Consider the following 26,394-nt stretch of genomic DNA (forward strand, 5'->3'; position numbering starts at 1 on the left):
GTGAAAGTCGCAATTTTTCTCCCTTGAGGAGTTACGATGCCACCAGCCAGTCCCTCCTTCGCAAATCTGAAACGAACAGTTCTCTCAATGGTCATAGTCGACACGGCGGCCGGTGTGGCTCTCCCATTAGGGAGGGTTATGATGCCGAAAGACAATCTCTGAGTAAATCAGCTTCTAGGAATGACTTAAATGTTTATGCCTATGAAAGTGGTAGCTCTTCACCTTCTAGACGTGGCTTTGACACTCCTTGTCAATTCCTGCTATGCAAAAGTGAGACACGTGGCTATGGAAATGGTCGAGGTCGTGACCGTGGAAGCTCCTCTCCCTCTAGGAAAGGCTATGATGCCCCTAGCCAGTCACCTCTGCGCAAAAGTGAATCCAACAGCTACCAGAATAGTCAAGGTCGAGACAGTCGAAGCTCCTCCCCTTTGAGAAAGGGATATGATCCCCCTGGCCAATCACTGCTTCGTAAATCTGAGACGAACAGCTCTGTCAGAAGTCAAAGTCGTGATCGTCCTACCCCCTCTCCCTCTAGGAGAGGCTATGATACCCCAAGCCAGTCATCACTGTGCAAAAGTGAATCCAAAAACTTTCTGAATAGTCAAAGTCGAGACAGTCGAAGCTCCTCCCCTTTGAGAAATGGATATAATGCCCCTGGCCAATCACTGCTTTGTAAATCAGAGACGAACAGCTCTGTCAGATGTCAAAGTCGTGGTAGTCGTAGCCCCTCCCTTTCAAGTAGGGGCCATGAAACCCCCGCCCAATCACTACTGCACAAATCTGAGAAGAGTGGGGCCCTCAGCGGTCGGAGCCGTGACAGTCACAACTCCTCACCATCCAAAAGAGGCAATGACCCACCAGGTCAGTCACTCTTCAGGAAAACCACCAGTGGTGGTGACTCCAGCCTCTCTTACCAGAGAAAAGACAGTTACGGTGATGCTTGGCCTGACTCTAACCCCTCCCCTGGCACCTGGCGAGGCTCCACCCACTTCCTACATAGCACCTCCCCATCCAGGGAGGGCAGAGAGAACGAAACATCTGCCCCCTCTCAGAGGGCCTCTGCTGTCACCTGGGAAACCACTAGGAGTAGCAGTAGTAGGCAGGGTCTGGAGACTCGTAGCTCCTCCCCAAACACAAAAGGATTGACCAACCGCAACCTAAGTCCCTCCCCTCAGATGCATAGGCACACCTCGTCCCAGAGTTCCATGGAGTCCTCGGAGTCTGGCCAGTTGTCGGGGGAGTCAACGGAGAGGAGTAGGGAGGAGGAGTACGCCATGATGGCCGATCTACCAAAGGTCAAGCCTGTCCTCCAAAGGGAGCAGCATGGTCATGTTGGACAGACTCCAAACCGACCCTCAGGGAGACAGGAGCTCTTCAAACCAGCAAGGTTAGGGTTTTCCATTGTTGTCCGCAAGGTAATGCTGTGGTTTCTCCCTCTGTATTTCACCTGTGACATCAGCATTGTGTCACTGACAGTTTTTTACATATTAATATGTTGTATCTAATGTCACGTGTCTGATGTTTCAGCCACTCCCTCTCCAAGCATCCCTCCAGAGAGTGGCTAGATGACTCAGGGGACCTAGAGAGAAACCACATAGAATGGCAAAATGGCAGCAGAGGTAGACTGTCTCGAGTACACTCGTCCACCTCTTTGCACATTCAGGTGAGTTGTTCTGCCAATTTAGTGCCTTTTGAGAAGTGTACTGTAACTTGGTCAAAATAAACATTTTATTTCACCTAATTTTAACATTCTGTCATAAAGAGCACATGTTCAACTTCATAAAAAAGTAGTTCTCCCAAGAGGCTAAGTGCCAAATAAAGTAACCGGGTTGACGATTTCATCTTTCATCTTAAATCAGCCATAAATCCACTTGTGACAGGGGGAATGGAAGCTTGTTGTGTGCAACACGGAGTGACAATTGAATGCAAACTTCACAAAAAATGACATTGTTAAAAATGTGTAGCCTGTCTCTCTATGGGTTACAGGGTTGATGTGTTATGCTTGACCTGCTCAGTTTTACACCACAAAACACCAGAAACATTTACACTAATAATTACAATCTCATCCTTTACAGAGGCCCAGCAGCCCCACTATAGAGGAGGAGGCCAGTCCATGGAGGGCACAACATAGCTCTTCCTTGGAACAAATGCAGGTACAGGTCTACTTGTGTGTGCTTTCTGTAGACTATATCAAATTGTATATTTTCTTTATAGAGGTTGTCTAATTTAATGCAGAAGGTGTCCCGTGTACACAGGTCATCAGTCTACGTTTCCTTCAGTTTACATAAACTAAACTTCCTCTACTAAGGGGCATGGCATGTATATGCCTTTTCTCATTTGGGTAAAATTCTGTCCTTCATCCTCTCTCCTCCGTGATCCGGAAACCATTGTGGTTGAGGAGATGTCAATTCGTTAGTAGGCGAACAGAAGAGTGTCCTTCCCACCTTGATAGCCACCTTCCATTGAGGATAGTCATGTGTATCCTACCAGAGTCCTTCGCAGAGGAGTTTTGAAATCTGCCGCACCCCCCTTTGAACCAGCTTTCGTTTTGTCTGAGGAGAAAAGCATGCACATGTTCAAAAACAATATATAATTTTATCTATACATTCTACATGTCCCCTCTCTACACTGCCTCTCATTGATTACCTTTTTCAAAAGGAGGTGAGAGAGGATGTAGAAGTTGAGCAAATCCAATTGAGAAAAGGCCAGAGTAAACATTCACCTGCCCACATCCAAACTTCCTTCTCCGATCCTATTATAAAATGGCTTTTGTGTCTTTAATATCTATTGCCCTGTTGCTGCTTTGAATAATGGTCAACATCTAGTATTTATTTACTCACATGCTTATTAGTGTACAGTATATCTAATCTGAAAGTTTAGTTTTACAATGTTTTCCTCCTGCATGCAGTCTTTTGTTTACAATGTTACAAACACATATCTGTCCATTTATTCAGGTTATGAATTCTAGAAGTTGCTGTAAACTGCTTTTATAAACTGGTATAGGGCTTCTCTGTTCAATTCAAATGCAGTGTGACTTCAATGCTTTCTTTTAACATTCCTAAATTTAATTCAGACTTTGAAGTATGTCCGTGGGTTGTAGGTCTGTTTCTTTCACCTGAATCCTACTGGCGTTTCATAGAGTGAGCATTGTCAATTGTGGGCTGCTGGGGCATGTGTTTCAAATTCTTGGCCTGGGGTGTAATCACTAGTCCAAAAAGTTAGGAAGGTTTTTCAACTAAAACGAGAGTTTCTATTGGACAAATGCAGGGTTGGTCACTCCCGTGTGATACCGTTTAATAAACGTTTTGCATGAGAATCGGCGTAAAATAGCCTCCCAAGATTTTACCGAGTTAGCATAAATAATCTAGCTACTCAACTAAGGAATGTCATAAATGCTTTAATGTGTATTTTAGTAGAAGCTATGTGGTCTGGAAGTAGGTGTCATTGGTTGCTTTTTTGGCAGTGTACAGTCTATATTTCAATATTCAAATGCTCTGAGCAGCCCACTGATCACTTGATTGGTTAGCTTGTTTGCTCAAACGATTCTTACAGATCCGCCCAGGAAGTGGCAAACAGGGCGAGAGTGCAGAACGAAAAACATCTTAACAAACGGCAAAAAAAAGTTGTGAAATTATGGCTTTCAAGGGTTGTGTGTGTGTCAATGATGTCTAGAATCTTCCGTTTCTGTTGAAATAGTCCATGGAAAATATATTTGAGCGATAAGATACAGTTCACCGACCCAAGAGGGGTAGAAATGGCGGGGTTTGTTTTAGTTTCTAGCCTTCCTGCTAGGCAGACAAGTTTTTAAGCGAACGGATCAGCAGGTAGAAAACTGAAGCAATACTTATTCAACCCCGATCACATTAGTACAAAATTCACTTTTTGGACGAGTAGGCTATTGCAACAATATTTTTTTATTTTAAGTGTTTGTTTTTCTCTCAACTGCCTCCTGGGTCCTACTAACATGACGGTACGTTTGCCTTAATGCCACTACTTGAATTACATTCCCATTTTTTTGGAGCCTATAACTGAACCGTGTTCCAAGACATTGTTGCACGAATGTTTAATTGTTCGCCGCAACCATTAGGTAACATGGAACATTGGTGATTAAAATGGTAACGTTTAAATTCGGGGAGTGGGTGTGTCTATATTCTTGTGTTTCGTGGCCTTTAATTATTTTATAGTTTGCTTTCTGCACATAACGTTATGTTTTTTTTTGCGTACCTGTGGGTGTAATTTATGCCATTGCCAAGGGCTGCCAGGGCTAATAAAAAATGTATGCGTATTGTATGTGTAAGCGCATTAGGGTTATCCAATTGTTTACAGTTCTAAGTGTCAATTGAATTAGAGTAACATTGAGCTCCATGTATTGACTGTTTGCATGTGCAAACGAACACCTCACCCCAGTCGTTTGTTTAGTTAGATCCCTTCTATTTTATATACTATTTGAAATTGATCTTTGAGGAATCTATAAATGCATGATAGTTTATTCCTTCAAATTAATAAGCAAGTGTTTAAAGGTATACTTCTGTGTGCGGGTGGGTCATCCTCATCCTGGCACTTTGTAAAACGTCTATTTGCTGAAATAACGTTAACAGCTTGCCTCTGAGGTTTCCTCTTGTTGCCAACTATTTGTTTATTGCGTCTAATTTCAAAATTATATTAAAGTATTTATGTAGTCGAAATGCTTTGAGAGACACACACATACACCAGTATGCTCATAGTTACTTAGAGGACACATTTTATCATCATAAGTCAACTCATGGGAAGGTCTTTCTAAGTCTACCTCATGCTGTAACCATACATCTGTTAATGTTCCTCAGGCCTTGTAATGGTTTGGCTGGAACAAAGCACAGTGGTGTTTACAATGTGACAACTTATGAGTTCCAGTGAGAACAGGCAGTGATGCCAGGTAGAGGGGGAGGGTTGAAGGAGATAAAGACCCAAACTGAGGAATGTAGATGGAAAAAGCTTCCTAATCTTGATCCAGGATCACCACCTCTGTAAAGTACCTCACAGGTTTTCCCCTGGCTACAAACTGAAAGGATTTCTAGAAATAGTTGAGACTGCAGTGGTTAAATGTCAGTAACATATTAGTCTGTAGATTAAATTACCTTCAAATCTCTCTACATAGTGTTCTGCTCTAGTTCCCCATGTCTCCTATGTTGATTGTTACTGTTACCTTAGCAATCATTTTTATTTCTGTCTTCTCTCTCATCACTCAAAGGCGTGCTTTTTTTGTTTCCTGTTGTCTTTAACACTTCTAAAAACCCTCTCAACTTCCATGTCCTCACACATTTGAATGTACACGCAGGTGTTTGCCATGGTGCACTAACTGCATGAAACGCCTGCCCTTGTTTAACTTCTACATGGAAAAATGTTGGTCTTTGTATTATGAACATCCTATGCTGGCATCCTTTGTTCTACTTTTGTGTTCGTCTCACTTCTTCAAAACGGTTCCGTTAACCTGACACTGTCTTTCCTTGTAGCCCGACCTCCTTAACTTCAAGAAGGGATGGATGTCAAAACTGGATGAGAATGGAGAGGTGAAGTCATGTTTTTCTTCATTTCTTATGACTTTCTTTCTTGTCTTATTTAGTCAGAAGTCATGTATCACTTGTTTATCTGTTTTCTTCTTTCTTTCTAGCTCTCTTCTGCTTTCTTGTTTGATTCCTCTCCTCCTTTCTCTCGCCTTCTTTCCCTCTCTCCTAATGAGAAAGCTTGTGCGTAAGGCGATAGCTGCAGACTATCCATGTGTTATCCCAGTAATAGCTTGGTGTGCCCAGGCAGGCACAACCGGTATGTTCTAGCAGGATAAGACTGAGTATGAAACGTCCTCATATGAGCTTGTGGCTCATTGTATCATCTGTGTGCTAGGTTTGTATGTTATGTGTTTGAACTCATTTTGAATTCACAGTACAAACACTTAGATGACCCATACATCACTTTAAGCACTCTTTTTATACTTGTCATAATGTCTTAAACACTGTGTACTCCATAGGTTTCATTGGTCCATGTTAACTTGATTTGAAAGATGTCTTGCTGTGAACTGTCAATTAGCTGCTTGTGTGCATTAATGCATCAGATTGGTCGAATAATGCTGGTTTAACTGGTGGCATGTGTGTGTCTGCAGTGGAAGAAGCACTGGTTTGTGTTGACCGATGCTGGTCTGAGGTACTACAGAGACTCTGGGGCGGAGGAGGTATGTTTTCAAATGCTTCAAAGTTATTGACTATTGCAATAATTGTCTTAGGGGATACATTGTGAGTTATTGATATGTGTCTGTAGTCTTACTTGTTTGTTCCTAACTGTGTCTTACAGAAGGATGATCTGGACGGTGAGGTTGACCTGAAGTCTTGTGTAAAAGTGTCTGAGTTTGATGTAGAGAAGAACTATGGATTTCAAATACAGGCGAGTGTGTTTTTCACTGTTCCAATAATTTTCTATGATATGTGAGGATGAGTGACAGGTATTTGAATGATCTCTTTCCCTCACCACACCCGTTCCATTTCTTACTCTACTCTTTTCTCCTGTCTGTCGGTCAGACGAGGGAGGCAGTTGTCACACTGTCAGCTATGACTGCAGGGATCAGGAGGAACTGGATTGAGGTTCTGAGGAAGAGTGTTCGGCCCAGCAGCTCTCCAGACCTTACACAGTGAGTTCCTCCTCCCTCTGTGTCCCAGCTGGCAAATACAAAAGTCACATAAGGAGGCCTATTGTTTTCTTATACTGGTGTACAGGTGGGCTACTAAGTCCATGGGCAGTTGTGGATTACTTCAAGTCTCAATCATGTGTAATGTTATGTTGCTTACATAGTGAATCACCAGGGATTTATTTTATGTAGTGATAGGGCTGTAGCGGTGACCATATTACCACCACACCGTGAGTCGTCACCGCAGTAAAATTCCACGTGACCGTTGAGTCGTGGTAATCTCCTCTTGGGCACTTGGGACGTGCTTTGGTAGTACCCAACTTGCTAACAACCATCAGGTCCTATTGGCCTGGTGCTCAGGGCTCTATTGTCCCTCTAACCACTCTGACAGCAATGCAATTAAAAATCACATCCAACAGTCTCATGCCTATAAAACTCACCTCGCTGTGATGATCAATTTGAAGAAAGAAGTTCAACAGCAGGTTGAAACTGAGAGTGAAACATGGTCGTTGTGGATGTTGGTTCAAAGCCTAACACAAGGAAATGGACAGTGCTTTCTAAGATTCATTCACAACACCCATACTCATATTTGAGCTTATGCGTAGGCCTATATGAGTCCAAGCCGGAACAAAAACCCTGAATTAAAATTGATTGAGCTATTATACAATACATAGCCTACTGCATATTACACATGGCAGAAAAACATTAAAAAAAATAATTTAAGATGTATTTGGTACGTAATTTGTCTAGCCTTCAGTATACTCACTTGATGAGAGAACTGTTGTGCAGCCTGAGGCAAGAAGCAGACTGCAAACTGTTTTTGCTACTTTCTCAAATTCTCAAATTTTGTATCATTCACAACTAAGGTTGCCAAATAACTTTAAATCTAGCGTATAGGACCTGTTTAAAATGATCGCATGGAGCATAGCCAGATAACGTACAGTAGGCCAACTCATATTCTGTTCTTCTGAAATACATTTTCTTCATATCATGTTTCTTTAGACCTTACTAAAATAAATAATGGATTGTTGTGATGGTGTAAGTTAAATTGATTTATTACTTTATTTTTATGTAGATGTTCTGGTCTGCATCAGTGGCTGGTATGCATGGAGGCCTGGAGATGCTAAATGTGTTTGTTAATTAACGGTCAATTACCGTGAGACAGGCAGTCTTTTGCATGACAATAACTGGTTGACAAAATGTAATGACGGCCATAGCCCTATTATACTGTCACTTTATCAATCTGCGCTCTCTCTCTCTGTCTGACTTTGTCTCTCCCTGTCCTTCCTCTCCTCCAGACTGCCTGACAGCAGTAGTGACAAGGAGAACTCTCGCTCCCTGGCCTCCACTCGTCGACCACCTTCTCGCCACAGTGATGCTGGATCAGAATTCACCACCTCCACTGTACGCCGATTTGACTGTGTCGAGCTGTCACCAGTGCCCGTCCCTTCCAGCCCTCTGCCAGCCACTCAGAGAGAGGCAGGGGAGGGGCAGGGCAAGGAGCACGCCCAATGGCAGGAGGAGAGGAGCAGAGATGTGACCAGTAGCACATGGGAGCAGGTGCTGTCGAGGAAAGGGCCGGGTGTAGGCTCAGACCCCAGGATAAGAGCAGAGGAGGAAATTGAGAGAAAGTGGTTAGAGTTTGAGCGGCTGCCACTAAAGGAGATGAGGTCACTACTGCCAATGGGCTCACGGTCCAGCCATCCAGCCAATGAGGCACTGCAGAGGGAGGTAGTGCGTGGAGATGTTTTTCAATTTGCAAACACAATAAATAAATGCAAATTTACTCTTCATCTAGATGATTCATCTACATATGAAGTGGAACTCTTTAACACTAGGCTTGCTCTATTATGCATGCAGGATGGTAATCAGGCCCTCTGCAGTAATACTGACTCTGTCAGCCTTCAAAATACCAAGGAGGAGGGTGTAATAGGGGCTTAGTTAGCAATACCGGTTTGCCCGGAAAAATAAATTAAGACATTTCTCTGGTTCTAGAACTGTGAGTTTATCAGATGTCGATAGTGGAAACACTGCTGAAAGTCTCATTCCATCTTTGAGTGATGTGTCCTGTGATAACATTGTATAGTGTGCTGTTGACTACTGTGTCTTCACAAGGGTAGTTTTAGGACTCGTGCAGATCATACAATCATATCATATGGTTGCTGGAATCTGATCCAGATGAATGTACTCCTTGCACTGTCCCTTTGTCTATGATCCATACAGTCCCTAACATTGCCTTTGAGATGCATGACCTGCATGATGTGTGGGATTGATATGACTGCATGGAATATGGCATTCAAATCCCCCTTCACTACTTGCATGTCAGTTCGGTTCAACCCAGTAATTACATACCCCGCCGCCTCTTTCTTTCAGTGAGCTTTACCGCCTCTCTACCTTTGTGACACTCAGGTGGCGTCTCTGAGGCAGCAGCTGGAGCGTTTGCAGGGAGGAGGGTGTGGTGAGGGGAGGGTGGGGGGAGGTAGCTGTGGTCGGGAGGCAACGTGCGGCCGCAGCCTTCAGGCCATGGAGCGGGCCCACAAACGGGCCCTGGAGGAGCTGCAGAAGCAGCATGCCCGCGAGACCCGAGAGCTGGAGAGGGACAGAGACCGGGTGCTGAGGGAGGAGACCCAGGACACAGCACAAGGTCAGAGGTCACAGGATCATGGGGTCAGGGGTCAAAATTGTACATAGATGTCATTAGTTCCCCAGTTCAAGGACTTTTGTTGTTTACAATTTTTTATTTTAGATCCATTAACATCACATCCTCCCTTTTCTCTCTGTGGTTTAGTTATGGAGACACTGAAGAAGGCCCACAGGGAGGAGCTGGAGAGAGAGGTGGAGAAGGCAAAGAGGCTTGGTGGAGGGAGTGCCAACACACACACTCTACGCTCACAGCAGCAGTGAGTGCTCAAAACACAACTCGTTCCTTACACACACCTTTACATACATAGTACCCACTTTCTTTGTATCATCAATTTAGGCGTGGGCGGTATACCGTTATTTGACTATATACCAGTGTTGATGCACAGACCGGTTTGGGTTTTTACTTCTTCTATAATGGTATTTGAATATTTGGTTTGTTAAATGTGATAAGCAACTCCAACATGTGTAATGTCAGTTTTTGTAGTTTACTCAGTTTGCTACTTCAGTCGTCTCACTCCTCCTGCTTCATGCCGCTTTCCATATCAAGCCCTGCTCCCTGTCACTCAAGAAGAGAGCAATTGCTTAACCATGGAGTCACAAGCACTTTCTTGCTGTTCACTCTGCAGTCTGCATGGTCAGATGGAGGCAACAAAATGTTGGCGACGATGTTGCTTTCCAAAAAAAAAAAAATTCCGTAATCTCACAAGGATCTATACTGGACCTTGTGCAAACTGGAAAACGTATATCCCAAGTGTGCATTTATTATAGCTGGGGACTTTAATAAAGCAAATCTGAGGAAAATGCCACAAGCTCTATCAACACATCGCCTGCATTACTCTGACTTTGTTACTCTCCCTTCTGGTAGGGCAACAAGCCCTCCCCAGACCTCCCTTCGGTAAATCAGATCACGATTCCATTCTGCTACTCCCTATAGGCAGAAACTCAAACAGGAAGTACCCGTGCTAAGGTCTATTCACTGCTGATCTGACCAATCGGAATCCTTGCTTAAAGACTGTTATGATCACGCGATCTGGGACATGTTCCGGGTTGCCATTGAGAAGAACATTGACAAAAGCCACCTGAAGGACTCAGACCATGAGAAACAAGATTCTCTGGTCTGATCAAACCAAGATTCAACTCTTTGGCATGAATTCCAAGCGTCACATCTGGAGGAAACCTGGCACCATACCAAAAATGTCTAAAATCTAATCTAAATCAAATTAATTTATATAGCCCTTCGTACATCAGCTGATATCTCAAAGTGCGGTACAGAAACCCAGCCTAAAACCCCAAACAGCAAGCAATGCTGCAAGGAGTCATCATGTCAGGTAGTCCTGGGGCATGGACCTAGGGCTCAGGTCAGGCAGAACAGTTGAAACTGGAGCAGCAGCACGGCCAGGTGGACTGGGGACAGCAGGGAGTCATCATGTCAGGTAGTCCTGGGGCATGGTCCTAGGGCTCAGGTCCTCCGAGAGAGAAAGAAAGGGAGGAGAGAATTAGAGAATGCACACTTAGATTCACACAGGACACCGAATAGGACAGGAGAAGTACTCCAGATATAACAAACTGACACTAGCCCCCCGACACACAAACTACTGCAGCATAAATACTGGAGGCTGAGACAAAAACCTGTTTTTCTTTGATGTTATGGGCTAATTGTGTAGATTGATGAGGGGAATTTGCTGCAATGTAACAATGTGAAAATAGTTGTCTGAATACTTTCCAAATGCACTGTATATACTCTGGACTTCAACATTTCTCATCCTAATATTTCTTACTTTTTAGATTTGTGTGTATTGTTAGATATTACTGCACTGTTGGAACTAGGAACACAAACATTTGACAGGTTACTGAATTTAGCTCTGCCTGAAGTATCCCCTCCTGTGCAGTTTACCATTAAGCCTATGGTCAAGGATGGACAAAATACAATCACAAAATACAGATGCAAAATACCATAAAGGTCAATATATCAAAATAAACAACAAAATACCATTTATTTTTGTAATGTATGTCATTAAAATACATGTGCTTTAAAATACAAAAATGTATTTGCAATTAGCCGACCCGAACAGCAGCAACGTTCTCAGTAAGGGTTACCATGACTGTGATGCTAGTTCAGCAAGTCGATCTGAAAAAGTGTCTGCTAAATGACCAAAATGTAAAAGTGAAAATGAACATACCAAAATAAACTGCAAAGCACACTGGGCATTATTATTGGCCTTGTTTCAGGGTGGAGCTCAATAGAATAATACTCAACATGCTTTGCAATTGTTCATTTTTTTAATATACATTTCAATTTAGTTATTTTAGCAGATGCTCTGATCATGCTATAGTCAAATAACATTTGGTCACATGCGCTGAATACAACCTGTGTAGACCTTACCGTGAAATGCTTACTTACAAGCCCTTAACCAACAATGCAGAAAATATTTACTAAATAAACTGAAGTAAAAGATCAAAATAAAAGGTAACACAATAAAATAACCATAACAAGGATATATACCGAGTCAATGTACGGGTTAGTCGAGGTAATTTGTACAATTATAGTGCCTTCGGAAAGTATTCAGAACCCTTGACTTCTTCCACATTTTGTTACGTTACAGCCTTCTAAATAATAATAATTCTCAGCACTCTACACAAACTACCCCATAATAACACAGCGAAACAGTTTTTTTTAGAAATGTTTGCCCAGTATCCCCCCACAATTATTATTTTTTTTGTTTTTAACAATTGTATTCAGACCCTTTGGTTTGAGACTTGAAATTAAGCTCAGGTGCATCCTGTTTCAATTGATCACCCTTGAGATGTACAGGCTTCCTTTTCATTCTGTCATTTAGGTTAGTAAATTTAAGGTACAACCCTAAATCCATGAACATGATCACCCTCATAGATATTATCCTGACCAACTTGCTCTCCAAATACACCTCTGCTGTTTTCAATCAGGATCTCAGCGACACTGCCTCATTGCCTGCATCCGCAACGGGTCTGCGGTCAAACGACCACCCCTCATCACTGTCAAACGCTCCCTAAAACACTTCTGTGAGCAGGCCTTTCTAATTGGCCTGGCCCGTGTATCCTGGAAGGATAGTGACCTCATCCCGTCAGTAGAGGATGCCTGGTCATTCTTCAAAAGTAATTTCCTCACCACCTTTAAGCATGCTCCTTTCAAAAAATGTAGAACTAAGATATAGCCCTTGTTTCACTCCAGACCTGACTGCCCTCGACCAGCACAAAAACATACTGTGGCATACTGCAATAGCATCGAATAGTCCCTGCGAAATGCAACTTTTCAGGGAAGTCAGGAACCAATACACACAGTCAGTTAGGAAAGCAAAGGCTAGCTTTTTCAAATAAATTTTCACCCTGTAGCTCTAACTCAAAAGTTTTGGGACACTAAAGTCCATGGAGAATAAGAGCACCTCCCCTCTGCACTGAGGCTAGGAAACACTGTCACTACCGATAAACCCACTATAATCGAGAATTTCAGTAAGCATTTCTCTTCAGCTGGCGATGCTTTCCTCCTGGCTACCCCAACCCCGGGCCAACCGCAGCTACTTGCCCAAGACTCCCCAGCTTCTCCTTCACCCAAATCCAGATAGCAGATGTTCTGAAAGAGCTGCAAAACCTGGACCCAAACAAATCAGCTGGGCTAGACAATCTGGACCTTCTTTCTAAAATTATCTGCCGCCGTTGTTGCAACCCCTATTACTAGTCTGTTCAACCATTCTTTCGTATCGTCCGAGATCCCTAAAGATTGGAAAGCTGCCGCTGTCATCCCCCTCTTCAAAGGGGGTGACACTCTAGACCCAAACTGTTACAGACCTATATCCATCCTGCCCTGCCTTTCTAAAGTCTCCGAAAGCCAAGTTAACAGATCACTGACCATTTCAAATTCTAACGTACCTTCTCTGCTGTGCAATCCGGTTTCCGAGCTGGTCACGGGTGCACCTCAGCCACGCTCAAGGTACTAAACGATATCATAACCGTCATCGATAAAAGACAGTACTGTGCAGCTGTCTTCATCGACCTAGCCAATGCTTTCGACTGTCAATCACCATATTTTTATCGGCAGACTCAACAGCCTTGCTTCCTCAAATGACTGCCTCGTCTGGTTTACCAACTACTTCTCAAATAGAGTGCAGTGTGTCAAATCAGAGGGCCTGTTGTCCGGGCCTCTGGCAGTCTCTATGGGGGTACCACAGGGTTCAATTCTCAGGCCGACACTTTTCTCTGTATATATCAACGATGTTGCTCTTGCTGCGGGTGATTCCTTGATCCACCTCTACGCAGACAACACCATTCTGTATACATCTGGCCCTTCTTTGGACTCTGTGTTAACAAACCTCCAAATCAGCTTCAATGCCATACAACACTCCTTCCGTGTCCTCCAACTGCTCTTAAACGCTAGTAAAACTAAATGCATGCTTTTCAACCGATCGCTGCCCGACTAGCATCAGAATATGTGGACAACTACAAATACCTAGCTGTCTGGCTAGACTGTAAACTCTCCTTCCGGACTCATTAAGCATCTCCAATCCAAAATTAAATCTAGAATTGGCTTCCTATTTTGCAAACAAAGCCTCCACTCACGCTGCCAAACACCCCCGTAAAACTGACTATCCTACCGATCCTCGAGTTCTGTGTCATTTACAAAATAGCCTCCAACACCACTCAGACTGCCAAGTTAACAGATCACTGACCATTTTGAATTTTAACGTACCTTCTCCGCTGTGCAATCCGGTTTGATATCACAGTGCCATCCATTTTGTCACCAAAGCCCCATATACCACACACCACTACGACCTTTATGCTCTCGTCGGCTGGCCCTCGCTACATATTCATTCCCCTACAGTTCTCTGCTGCCAGTGACTGGAACGAATTGCAAAAATCGCTGAAGTTGGAGACTTATATCTCCCTCACTAACTTTAAGCATCAGCTTACCGATCCCTGCAGCTGTAAATAGCCCACCCAACTACTTACCTCATCCCCATATTGTTTTTATTTACCTTTTTTGCTCTTTTGCACACCAATATTTCTACTTGCACATCTATCACTCCAGTATTAATTTGCTAAATTGTAATTACTTTGCTACTATGGCGGATTTATTTCCTTACCTCCTTGCGCCATTTGCACACTGTATATAGATTTTTCTATTATGTTATTGACTGTGCTTTTGCTTATCCCACGTGTAACTGTTGTGTTTTTGTGGCACTGCTTTGCTTTATCTTGGCCAGGTCGCAGTTGTAAATGAGAACTTGTTCTCAACTGGCCTACCTGGTGAAAAATATATATATATATATATTTATATTTTTAAAGTATTGTGGAGTAGCTACAATGTTGATTGATCCTCAGTTTTCTCCCATCACAGCCATTAATCTCTGTTTTAAAGTCACCATTGGCCTCATGGTGAATTCCCTGAGAGGTTTCCTTCCTCTCTGGCAACTGAGTTAGGAAGGATGCCTGTGTTTTTTTATAGTGACTGGGTGTATTGATACACTATCCAAATTGTAATTCATAACTGCACCATGATCAAAGGGATATTCAACCTCTGCTCTTACATTTTTTTTTTTTACCCATCTACCGATATCTGCCCTTTTACGAGGCATTGGAAAACCTCCCTGATCTTTGTTGTTGAATCTGTTGGAAATTCATTGCTCGATTGAGGGACCTTTACAGATAATGGTATGTGATGAGGTAGTCATTCAAAAACCATGTTAAACACTGAGTCATTTCAGCTTTACATTTTTTATTAATTTGTTAAATTCTAAAAACATAATTCTACTTTGACATTATATATTGTGGTATTGTGTGAAAGTCAGTGACACAATTTAATCTACAGTGGGGCAAAAAAGTATTTAGTCAGCCACCAATTGTGCAAGTTCTCCCACTTAAAAAGATGAGTGGCCTGTAATTTTCATCATAGGTACACTTCAACTATGACAGACAAAATGAGAGAAAAAAATCCAGAAAATCACATTGTAGGATTTTAAATTGATTTATTAGCAAATTATGGTGGAAAATAAGTATTATGTCACCTACAAACAAGCAATAACAAAAGTTTATATCAATACTTTTTTATATACCCTTTGTTGGCAATGACAGAGGTCAAATGTTTTCTGTAAGTCTTCACAAGGTTTTCACACACTGTTGCTGGTATTTTGGCCCATTCCTCCATGCAGATCTCCTCTAGAGCAGTTATGTTTTGGGGCTGTTGCTGGGCAACACAGACTTTCAACTCCCTCCAAAGATTTTCTATGGGGTTGAGATCTGGACTGGCTAGGCCACTCCAGGACCTTGAAATGCTTCTTACGAAGCCACTCCTTCGTTGCCCGGGCGGTGTGTTTGGGATCATTGTCATGCTGAAAGACCCAGCCACGTTTCATCTTCAATGCCCTTGCTGATGGGAGGTTTTCACTCAATCTCACAATACATGGCCCCATTCTTTCCTTTAAACGGATCAGTCGTCCTGGTCCCTTTGCAGAAAAACAGCCCCAAAGCATGATGTTTCCACCCCCATGCTTCACAGTAGGTATGGTGTTCTTTGGATGCAACTCAGCATTCTTTGTCCTCCAAACACGACGAGTTGAGTTTTTACCAAAAAGTTATATTTTGGTTTCATCTGACCATATGACATTCTCCCAAGCTTCTTCTGGATCATCCAAATGCTCTCTAGCAAACTTCAGACGGGCCTGGACATGTACTGGCTTAAGCAGGGGGACACGTCTGGCACTGCAGGATTTGAGTCCCTGGCGGCGTAGTGTGTTACTGATGGTAGGCTTTGTTACTTTGGTCCCAGCTCTCTGCAGGTCATTCACTAGGTCTCCCCGTGTGGTTTTGGGATTTTTGCTCACCGTTCTTGTGATCATTTTGACCCCACGGGGTGAGATCTTGCTTGAGCCCCAGATCGAGGGAGATAATCAGTGGTCTTGTATGTCTTCCATTTCCTAATAATTGCTCCCCCAGTTGATTTCTTCAAACTAAGCTGCTTACCTATTGCAGATTCAGTCTTCCCAGCCTGGCGCAGGTCTACAATTTTGTTTCTGGTGTCCTTTGACAGCTCTTTGGTCTAGGCCATAGTGGAGTTTGGAGTGTGACTGTTTGAGGTTGTGGACAGGTGTCTTTTATACTGATAACAAGTTCAAACAGGTGCCATTAATACAGGTAACGAGTGGAGGACAGAGGAGCCTCTTAAAGAAGAAGTTACAGGTCTGTGAGAGCCAGAAATCTTGCTTGTTTGTAGGTGACCAAATACTTATTTTCCATCATAACTTGCAAATAAATAAATAAAAAATCCTACAATGTGATTTTCTGTATTTTTTTTTTTCATTTTGTCTGTCATAGTTGAAGTGTACCTATGATGTAAATTGCAGGCCGCTCATCTTTTTAAGTGGGAGAACTTGCACAATTGGTGGCTGACTAAATACTTTTTTGCCCCACTGTATTTCAAATTCCGGCTGTAACGATGTGGAAAAAGGTAATGGGATCTGTTGCGCATACAATGTTAATGAACATCACTTCTACGTGTGTGTGTCAATTATGATTTTCATTTAGCATTTGTGGTTAATGGGTGTGGGCAGAGGTTTCCATCTAAACCATTGTTGTACCAAAATCTCTTGAGAAAACAGAATTACTCATAATGAAGCACACCCACCCTCACCACCATTTTCACGGTTCAATTTTTTTGAAAGACTGTGTTGGTCTGCCATTTTAACACAACATGGCTGCGTCTGTTTTGACTGTGCACAGCCAGTGCAGTGTCAAGTTTTACAGAATACCAGTAGTGTCTCCAGTTAAGCTTTTTTTTTATATATATATATTATTTCCCCACTTTTTTTTCCTCCCCAATTTCGTGGTATCAAATTGGTGGTAGTAAGGCTTGTCTCAACGCTGCAACTCCCTTACGGACTCGGGAGAGGCGAAGGTCGAGAGCCATGCATCCTCCGAAACACAACCCATCCTAGCCGCACTGCTTCTTGACACACTGCACATCCAACCTGGAAGCCAGCCACACCAATGTATCAGAGGAAACACAGTACACCTGGCGACCTGGTCAGCGTGCACTGCAGCCAGGCCGCCACAGGAGTCGCTAGTGCGCGATAAGACAAGGATATCCCTGCCGGCCAAAACCTCCCTAACCTGGACGACGCTAGGCCAATTGTGCGTCGCCCCATGGACCTCCCGATCGCGACCGGCTGCGACAGAGCATGGGCTCAATCCCAGAATCTCTGGTGGCACAGCTAGCACTGGGAGGCCCTAGTTTAGCTTTTAATCTCAGGCGTAATATACAGTTAATATAAATTAAATGTTTATATCCTCTCTTGTCCCCTCAGGTTAGAGATCCAGGCCCTGCAGAGGGAGCTGTCCGGCCTGTCTGAGAGGTACTCCCAGAAGTGTCTGGAGCTGAACAGGGCTGAGCAGAGCAACGGGGAGAGGGATAAAGACATCACTCACAAGGAGAGCGAGCTGGAGCAGCTGAGGAAAGAGAACCAGGTGAGCCAGGAGTCTGGAGGTCAGCTGGTCCCGTGCATTTAGCCTAGTCTACCCTAACACTTGTGTTAATGACAAGAAATGCCTATCTATATGACACATTCAGCGGTTTGTCAGTACGTTCAATACTATCAATGTTTTCACATTTCAGGACCTACAGGCCCGTTTGACAGAGGAGATCAGCTGCATGCGCTCCATCGTCACGGGCCAGGGGTCGGAGGGCGTTTCCCACGACAACCAGGACAGGCTGTCCTGTGAGCTGGAGGTGGGTCAGGAAGAGGGGAGGAGATAAATTGTAGAGCCCCTCAACCAAAACAAGCCTCTCTACCTACAACAATGACATAGGGGGGGGCGCTTGTCTCATGTTTGAATAGAAAGGGAAGGGTTTATGAAAGGCAGCGTGCAGTTGGTTATTATGTTGGCTATTGTGCGACCGTGGCAAAATTGGTTTGACTTTGGATAGCCTACCTCCGGGGCTAGATGAATTTCTACAATTTATATTTGGAGGTTAAGTTATTGAAATTTGGAGCTATTGGACATATTTTCCCATGTACATTGTGTAATTTACCGATGGTCCCTAACTAGTCAATCCAAAGTTACCACAGGCATTACGATCGGGTTGCGTGCAGCTGTACTGCGAATTGATGAATACTTGCGCATTGCCAGATGTGGGCAGGATTGAAACAAACCCAACCTTAATTTACGCTGTGTTGCGGTCACGACGCCAAGTCTCACAACTCTGTTTTGGACGAGGCTGACATTATGACCAAAATTATCCTATTTACACTTTGTAGTCAATAATGACATTTAGAATACATGTTTCCTCTAATAATGCGTTTTTAGGGACAGTTGCTCTTTGTCTGCTCAGTGTCTTAGATGTTGGGTTGATCACTCTTGTTAGCTTGTAATAATATTATTTTGTTTTGTCACAGGTTCTTCTCAGGGTGAAGGAGAATGAGGTGCAGTACTTGCACAAGGAGATCAGCTGTCTGAGGAACGAACTTCAGTTCCTGAACACGGTACTGGTTCACTGTGTATTTGTGTGCAGGCATAAAGGTCTAATGTTTTCATCTGTAGACGGGTTGGCTGACAACGTCACAAATGATGTGTGTCTATTGATATGGCCAGAAGGCATGCTATGCCATGCTATAATTCTGAACGGTCACATGACTAGGGGCATGTCTATGTAAAAGGACCCATAAGCACCAACTTGAAGTTCATAGGAGCATATCAAATTGGGTGTCAAAAGAAAGATAAGAATCTATATTTTGGGGAAATGAAGGCATAGACTAGGTTTCCATCCAACCTTTTTATGTGAGTAAAAAATAAACATTCACGACAGGCCTGATGGAAACACAATTTTTTGCTAAACTTTCTAAATGTCGACAACAAAATACACTAGACAAGGTGGCATCTTTTTGTGTCTGTGAAATGACGTGAGAAATGTCAGTGGAAAAGCTTTTATGCGCAAATATTGCTATAATAACCATCTTATGGAAGGTAACCTGGAGTCATGTGATGTGTGGTCTTCCTACTACGACTCATCAGGAAAGCATGCTGTTTAGTAGATTACAGATTAAATAAATGATGAACTTCAAAGGGTGGTGAAAATGCAAGGTGTTGAGCTTTATGCTTGTTTCCAATATTGAGGGTCTTGTTCTGGTGACATGATCATCAATGCTTGGCTGTTGTTTGACAAATAGAAATTCTCACTATTTTGTCCATAATAATCTCACAATTTAGGGTAATCTGCGAGCTATTGGCTAGAGAGCATTTGCCAATACTAGAGTGGGTACATTCACTATATAACGCAAACTTTTTGTGAGAACCATCAGTAGAGTTGAAAAGGTGATGGAAACTCATTTAACTTTTTTATTCGGTACCGCAAAATATATTTTCATGTGCATTACGTCATCACGCAGCCTTTTATCCGCAACAAGTCAATTTGATGGAAACACTTCTCTGATGGAAAATGTGCATACTGTCTTGTTTTTATGCATATTTTTGAATATTCACATGAAAATCTGTTGCCAATTTGATGGGATCCTAGCTATTGATACATTTTCAACCGTTTTCCAACTTAAAAATGTGGCATAAGTGAAGGCTTTGATTTGTGGATAAACGGATGGAAAAGGGGTCTTTTAACACTTTTTCTGGTAGATGTTTTCTAAGGTATTAGAATACATCATCAAAACACAGATTGTTGAAGTAAAGACCCCTGCCAACTAATATCAACACTTTATATTTAATTTCTGAGAAATTGTTTACCTTCTGTAAGTCTAGGAAGTATTGCTTTGTAGTTTCATTACCAAAAACTAAGATATGTTCTCATTTCTCTCCCTCATGAGCAGGGAAGATAATGAAAGTTCATACAGAGCATTTGAAAAGTATTCCGACCGCTTGACTTTTCCCACATCTTGTTACGTGACAGCCTTATTCTAAAATGGTAAACATTTAAATAAAATCTTCAATATACGCGCAATACCCCATAATTGTAGGCCGTCATTGTAAATAAGAATTTGTTCTTAACTGACTTGCCCAGTTAAATAACTTTTTTATTTTATTATATTTAATTTTTTTTAAACATTTTTGCAAATGTTATAAAAAAATGCATAAACGGATTTACTTAATTATTCAGACCCTTTGTCATGAGACTCGAAATTGAGCTCAGGTGCATCCTGTTTCCATTGATCATCCTTGAGCCGTTTCTACAACTTGATTGGAGTCCACCTGTGATAAATTCAATTGATTGGACCTGATTTGGAAAGGCACACACCTGTCTATATAAGGTCCCACAGTTGACAGTGCATGTCAGAGCAAAAACCAAGCCATGAGGTCGAAGGAATTGTCCGTAGAGCTCCGAGACAGGATTGTGTCGAGGCACAGATCTGGGTTAAAGTAACAAAATGTCTGCAGCATTGAAGGTCCCCAAGAACACAGTGACCTCCATCATTCTTATATGGAAGAAGTTTGGAACCACCAGGACTCGTCCTAGAGCTGGCCGCCCGGCCAAACTGAGCAATCAGGGGGAGAAGGACCTTGATTAGGGAGGTGACCAAGAACCTGATGGTCACTCTGATAGAGCTCCAGAGTTCCTCTGTGGAGATGGGAGAAGCTTCCAGAAGGACAACCATCTCTGCAGCACTCTATCAATTAGGTCTTTATGGTAGAGTGGCCAGACAGAAGTCACTCCTCTGTAAAAGGCACATGACAGCCAGCTTGGAGTTTGCCAAAAGGTATCTAACGGACTCTGACCATGAGAAACAAGATTCTCTGATGAAACCAAGATTGAGCTCTTTGGCTGAACTTCAAGCGTCAATTTTGGAGGAAATCGGGCACCATCCCTACGGTGAAGCATGGTGGTTGCAGCATCATGTTGTGGGGATGTTTTTCAGCAGCCGGGACTGGGAGACTAGTCAGGATCGAGTTAAAGATGAACGGCGCAAAGTACAGAGAGAACCTTGATGAAAAGCTGCTCTAGAGCACTCAGGACCTCAGACTGGGGCAAAGGTTCACCTTCCAACAGGACAATGACCCTAAGCACACAGCCAAGACAACGCAGGAGGGGCTTCGGGACTAGTCTCTGAATGGCTTTGAGTTGCGGACTTGAACCCGATAAAACATCTCTGAAGAGACCTGAAAATAGCTGTGCAGCAATGCTCCCCATCCAACCTGAATGAGCTTGAGAGGATCTGCAGAGAAGAATGGGAGGCACTCCCCAAATACAGGTGTGCCAAGCTTGTAGAGTCATACCCAAGAAGACTCAAGGCTGTAATGCTTCAACTAGGGACTGAGTAAAGGGTCTGAATACTTATGGCAATGTGATATTTCAGGTTTTTTTTATACACTTGCAAAATAAATCTACAAACCTGTTCTACAAACCCCTCTCTCTCCAGTTAATGTCACCTCTCCCAGCTCTTACTTACACCTACCCATGAGCCGCCTCTCTTTCCATTAACTGTAACCAGCATCCTCACCCACTGAGCACTGACCGACACGGGACGTCGAAATTTGGTCAGTCTACCCTAGCCTTGATGTTAACGTCCGCAGATAGGTTCAGATTTGGTCAGTCTACCCTATCCTTGATGTTAATGTCCGCAGATAGGTTCAGATTTGGTCAGTCTACCCTATCCTTGATGTTAATGTCCGCAGATAGGTTCAGATTTGGTCAGTCTACCCTATCCTTGATGTTAACGTCCGCAGATAGGTTCAGATTTGGTCAGTCTACCCTATCCTTGATGTTAATGTCCGCAGATAGGTTCAGATTTGGTCAGTCTACCCTATCCTTGATGTTAATGTCCGCAGATAGGTTCAGATTTGGTCAGTCTACCCTATCCTTGATGTTAACGTCCGCAGATAGGTTCAGATTTGGTCAGTCTACCCTATCCTTGATGTTAATGTCCGCAGATAGGTTCAGATTTGGTCAGTCTACCCTATCCTTGATGTTAATGTCCGCAGATAGGTTTAGATTTGGTCAGTCTACCCTATCCTTGATGTTAACGTCCGCAGATAGGTTCAGATTTGGTCCGCCCGTTATAGACGCATGTTTCACAAGTTTGGATAGTACAGTGAGTAGAACAGAGTGCAGTGAAATACAGTAGTACAGTACATTTATTTAAAAAGGTTATTTAACTAGACAAGTCAAATTCTTATTTACAATGACGACTAACACCGGCCAAACCCAGACGACGCTGGGTCAATTGTGTGCCAGCCTATGGGACTCCCAATCACGGCCAGTTGTTACAGGCTGGAATTGAACCAAGGTGTCTATAGTGATGCCTCTAGCACTGAGATGCCTTAAACCGCTGCGCCACTCAGAAGCACTTGTGAAACAACATCCATATCCATAATTATGCATTTTTGTGTAGTATAGATGATGATGTAATGTCGTTATTGTAATTCAGTTACCAGGTATAAATCCTCTTCACTTACTGTAGTTCAATAACCAAAATAAACTCGAGGTGCCGTGTCATAGCTGACACAGCATTCTTTCTGCAGACATCTTTGAATCTTCATTCGGAGAAGATAATTGAGTTTTTGGAAAACGTGGTCGCATATAAACCTGAGGGAGTTTTTACCATGATTCCTTTACCAACTTCGCATCTGCACAGTTCTTCCACTAAATTAGTTTATGTACAGTTTTCAGTGGAAATTGTGCATGGAGTTGTATGGTTGGTTAAACTATGAAAATAATGTTTTTTGTTTGACATACAGTTTAAAGTGAGAAGAACCCAGAATAATTCCGTTACCGTGGAATTGGCAACAACAAGCTGCCATGTGGGGGATCACAGGTGGCTCGTTATATCTTATTGATGCCATGTTTTGACTGATATCTATGCTAAAATGGCTCGAATTCGTTAGCTAGCTTGCCAACAACTGTAACAATGCATTTGAGAGACATTTTGAGATGAGAGTTTACATGTTATCAACAGTCTAAGCCAGGGGTAGGCAACCCTGTTCCTGGAGTGCCACAGGTATTGCAGGATTTTGTTCCAACTAGGCACCACACTTGACCAACTGAGCTAATTGATCAGCTCGGTGATTGCCTAAATTCAACACACCTGGTCTTCAGGTCAGTTCAATCAAAAAGTGTTGCCAACCCCTAATGTTTTGTCCCATAGCTGCACACATGTTGGTTTTGTTTCTAAACAATGTGTAGGTGGAGACTACTTTAATGCTTCACACAACCTGGAATGTTAATCTACAAGTTAGCAAAGCTGTCTTGTGTGGTTGATGGTTCCAAGTCAATCACAAGAGAAAAGCAACAAGTCCTAAGGCTATTCTGTCTATCCCAACATTGTATTTCTGCCCTGAGTGGAAGAGGTATACTTTGTTCATCTGATAAACCTGTCTGTGTGCCCTTACCCCTATAGGAGAAGCAGTCGGCCTGTGAGCGGTATAAAGAGGTGCACGGGGAGCTGGGTGGTATGAAGAGCAGGAGTGAGCGGGAGATCCAGAGCCTTAGGGAGCACCTGAGATTGGCCATGGTTGCCCTGCAGGAGGGACAGAAACTAGGCAACAGCCTGGAACACTGAGAGACCGCCACACGGGCTCTAGCTCAGAGACAGAGGTATAGACGTAGCTCAATAGTCATGCTCACACAGCTTTTAAATAGTTGATTACACCGATCTTCTATGATGAAACTGTGGTTGCCTAATAATATATTTTTTTGTTTTTCTAGTTGTGTGGGCACAATGGTGACTGAAGTAGGAGAGGAGCAGAAGTCTTCGCACCAGAAGATGCTGGCTCGGGGGACCACGATAGTGCCTTAGCTTTCAATCATTCAGCCAATGAGTGGCATAAACTAGTATCAGCTGATCGGTCATATTACACTGGGTCGCGCAAATTTTAATCTGCACTTTTTAAGCTTTTTCTATTGTTGATGTGCGAGAGTGAGTGAATGAAAATATTGGTCTGAGAAACTGGATTATTTGTGTAAAGACTGTTGCTGTGATGTATTTGTGACCTGAAACAGCACTGGATTACCTTTCTCTGCATACCTACCTACATGTAGACCTACTATTTACATGTTGACAGTAGCTAACATATAAACGTTTGGTCAACATGTTGGCTACTGTCAAAAGCTGAATACAATTATTGTCAAAAACCAAACTATTTTCATTTCAGAGCATGGATTTGTACATACTAATGAGTTATTCCATGCCATTTCAGCAAGCCATGACACCCACCATCTCAGATTGTTCTGAAATAGTTTCTGTAGTTGGCAATGGGTAAGATTGACATTCCTGAAACATTTTGTTGAAACTTAATTTGATCTCTGACAAAGGTAAGTGATTGCACCCAAATTGGCAATTTTTTTTATTTATAGGATTCAGATAATATTCAATATAGTATCCAACATCCGATTGGGACCAAACATCTTCCTACTAATGAGTAAGACATGAGGAATCTCATAACATTGTCAAAACCCACCACACCCTATGTCTGTTTTTAACAAGTGGTATAAAGCTGCGGCTTGGAGTACTTCTCCATACTATGTAATGTATTCCCTATGAATCTGGTGATTTTTCATTTATTATTTTCTCTCTCCATGCTCAGAGAAATGAATAATTGAAGTCACTTGCGTTATTTACCATAAAGTAGTTTGAAAGTACTAGGTTTTGACCATTAGATGCCGTGGTCCTGCTATACTGCCGCACTCTTATATATTTTGCTGGTCTCTTGTGTTTATTAAACAGGTCACAACATTTCCTTTGCAACTTTGTAAACAAAACCAATAGATTTGGCTCATTATGAAAAAACATTGTGTGGTCATCCGCCAAATTTCAAGCCAGTCCTCTAGGAAAGCAATTCAGTTTGTCATTTTATGCTTAATGTGTCCAGGAAACGGTGCGGTTTATTCCCTTCAAAAAAGGTCGGGATTAGTTCCTGTTTGACCATTTACTCTATAGCAGTTCTAATGCTTTCAATGTTATGGTCTTCAGTGATATAAGTCCCAAACATACAATGTATTGTTTTGTAATGGTATTGGGTTGGAATTAATGCTAAACGTCACTAATCGCAATGCTGTTCCCTAATAATTATAATTTTATTGAAAAACATGACTGCCATGCAATGTATTTTATTAGGGTTGTCACATTTTAGTCCCTAGCCCATTTCTCCATCAAAGTTTAGGACATGTAGAAAAAGTGTTCATATGAGAATTGCACCATAGGGATAGCCCTTTCAGAAAGCTGCCACTTGTTGGAATATTCAAGGAACTTGTTGAACATAACTGAAACGATACTGTTTGTTGGGGTAGTATTGGCATTTTTGGGGGTCTTACTCATTGGTAGGAAGAAGTTAATTCCAATTTGGGCGCAATCAATAAAATCATGAGATGAGAACTAAATGTTTCTGGAATGCTAATCGTATCTCTGACTAACTACAGAAACAATTTGAGACGGTGGCGTTTCAATCCTTTTTGTACTTTTTGAGGTGGAACGACCTTAATGTTGTACGTGAACAATGGTTGCTCTCGGTGATTGTTGTCATTGTGCGCATTTTACTTCGCAAACCTATTTGTCGCTTTATTCAGTGTAATATAATTTTACAATGTGGGTCTCTATTGTGAACAATAACAATTTACATTTGGGATTGATACAGAGAAAGTGGTTTGGAACTGTAAAATCCTGGGAAGCCAAATTGGAAATCGCACTCATTCCTCCAGTGTGTAGATACAAGTCAGCTGAATTTGCTTTTTGTTTTATATAGTGCCTTCTGTGACTGGATAATTGCTTGTAGAAGTTCGATGAAATGTTGTCGTCTCGCAAGGATTCTTGATTTTTTTTTTTGATGAGGCTAAGAAGATGCATGTTGCGATCCTTTCCCAACCTCCCAACATTGTGTAGGCATGATTGATTGTGCCACAAAAATGTGTAGTGTTGCGTCAATGAGCCAATGTTTTTTTATCTTGTATTTTTAGAGATGATAAAGTAGACTGTCTTTTGACAATGTTTTTCATATTTAATGTAGGGCATGCGATATCTTTGTAAAGTACCATCCTTTTACAAGCAATAAAATGCATGTTAATACAGCCGTGTGAATCATCCATACTCAGCTGATGTACACTAGTCCCAGTTAGGGCTCGTCTAATGGCAGTAGTAAGGTCG

General features: G+C 42.4%; 1 protein-coding gene across 3 annotated transcripts; it reads left to right on the forward strand.

The window, feature by feature from the left end:
* The first annotated feature begins 1,190 nt into the window (after window positions 1-1,190).
* LOC110538337 (TRIO and F-actin-binding protein) lies at window positions 1,191-26,318 on the forward strand. 3 transcript variants are annotated; one of them, XM_036938469.1, is made up of 15 exons: window positions 1,191-1,387; window positions 1,528-1,663; window positions 2,076-2,153; window positions 5,490-5,546; window positions 6,134-6,202; window positions 6,322-6,411; window positions 6,546-6,655; window positions 7,951-8,386; window positions 9,062-9,296; window positions 9,441-9,552; window positions 17,626-17,785; window positions 17,934-18,047; window positions 18,715-18,801; window positions 23,656-23,852; window positions 23,962-26,318. In XM_036938469.1, exons 1-14 carry the CDS (start codon window positions 1,206-1,208, stop codon window positions 23,815-23,817), a joined length of 2,028 nt encoding a protein of 675 aa, XP_036794364.1. In that variant the 5' UTR covers window positions 1,191-1,205; the 3' UTR covers window positions 23,818-23,852; window positions 23,962-26,318. The 3 variants fall into 3 exon arrangements, with proteins under 3 accessions (XP_036794364.1, XP_036794366.1, XP_036794367.1); XM_036938471.1 differs by having other exon boundaries at window positions 7,951-8,383; XM_036938472.1 differs by lacking the exons at window positions 1,191-1,387; window positions 1,528-1,663; window positions 2,076-2,153 and adding an exon at window positions 3,371-3,970.
* The last annotated feature ends 76 nt before the right edge of the window (window positions 26,319-26,394 follow it).

The sequence above is a fragment of the Oncorhynchus mykiss genome, chromosome 12 (assembly GCF_013265735.2).
Source record: "Oncorhynchus mykiss isolate Arlee chromosome 12, USDA_OmykA_1.1, whole genome shotgun sequence".
Taxonomy (NCBI): Eukaryota; Metazoa; Chordata; class Actinopteri; order Salmoniformes; family Salmonidae; genus Oncorhynchus; species Oncorhynchus mykiss.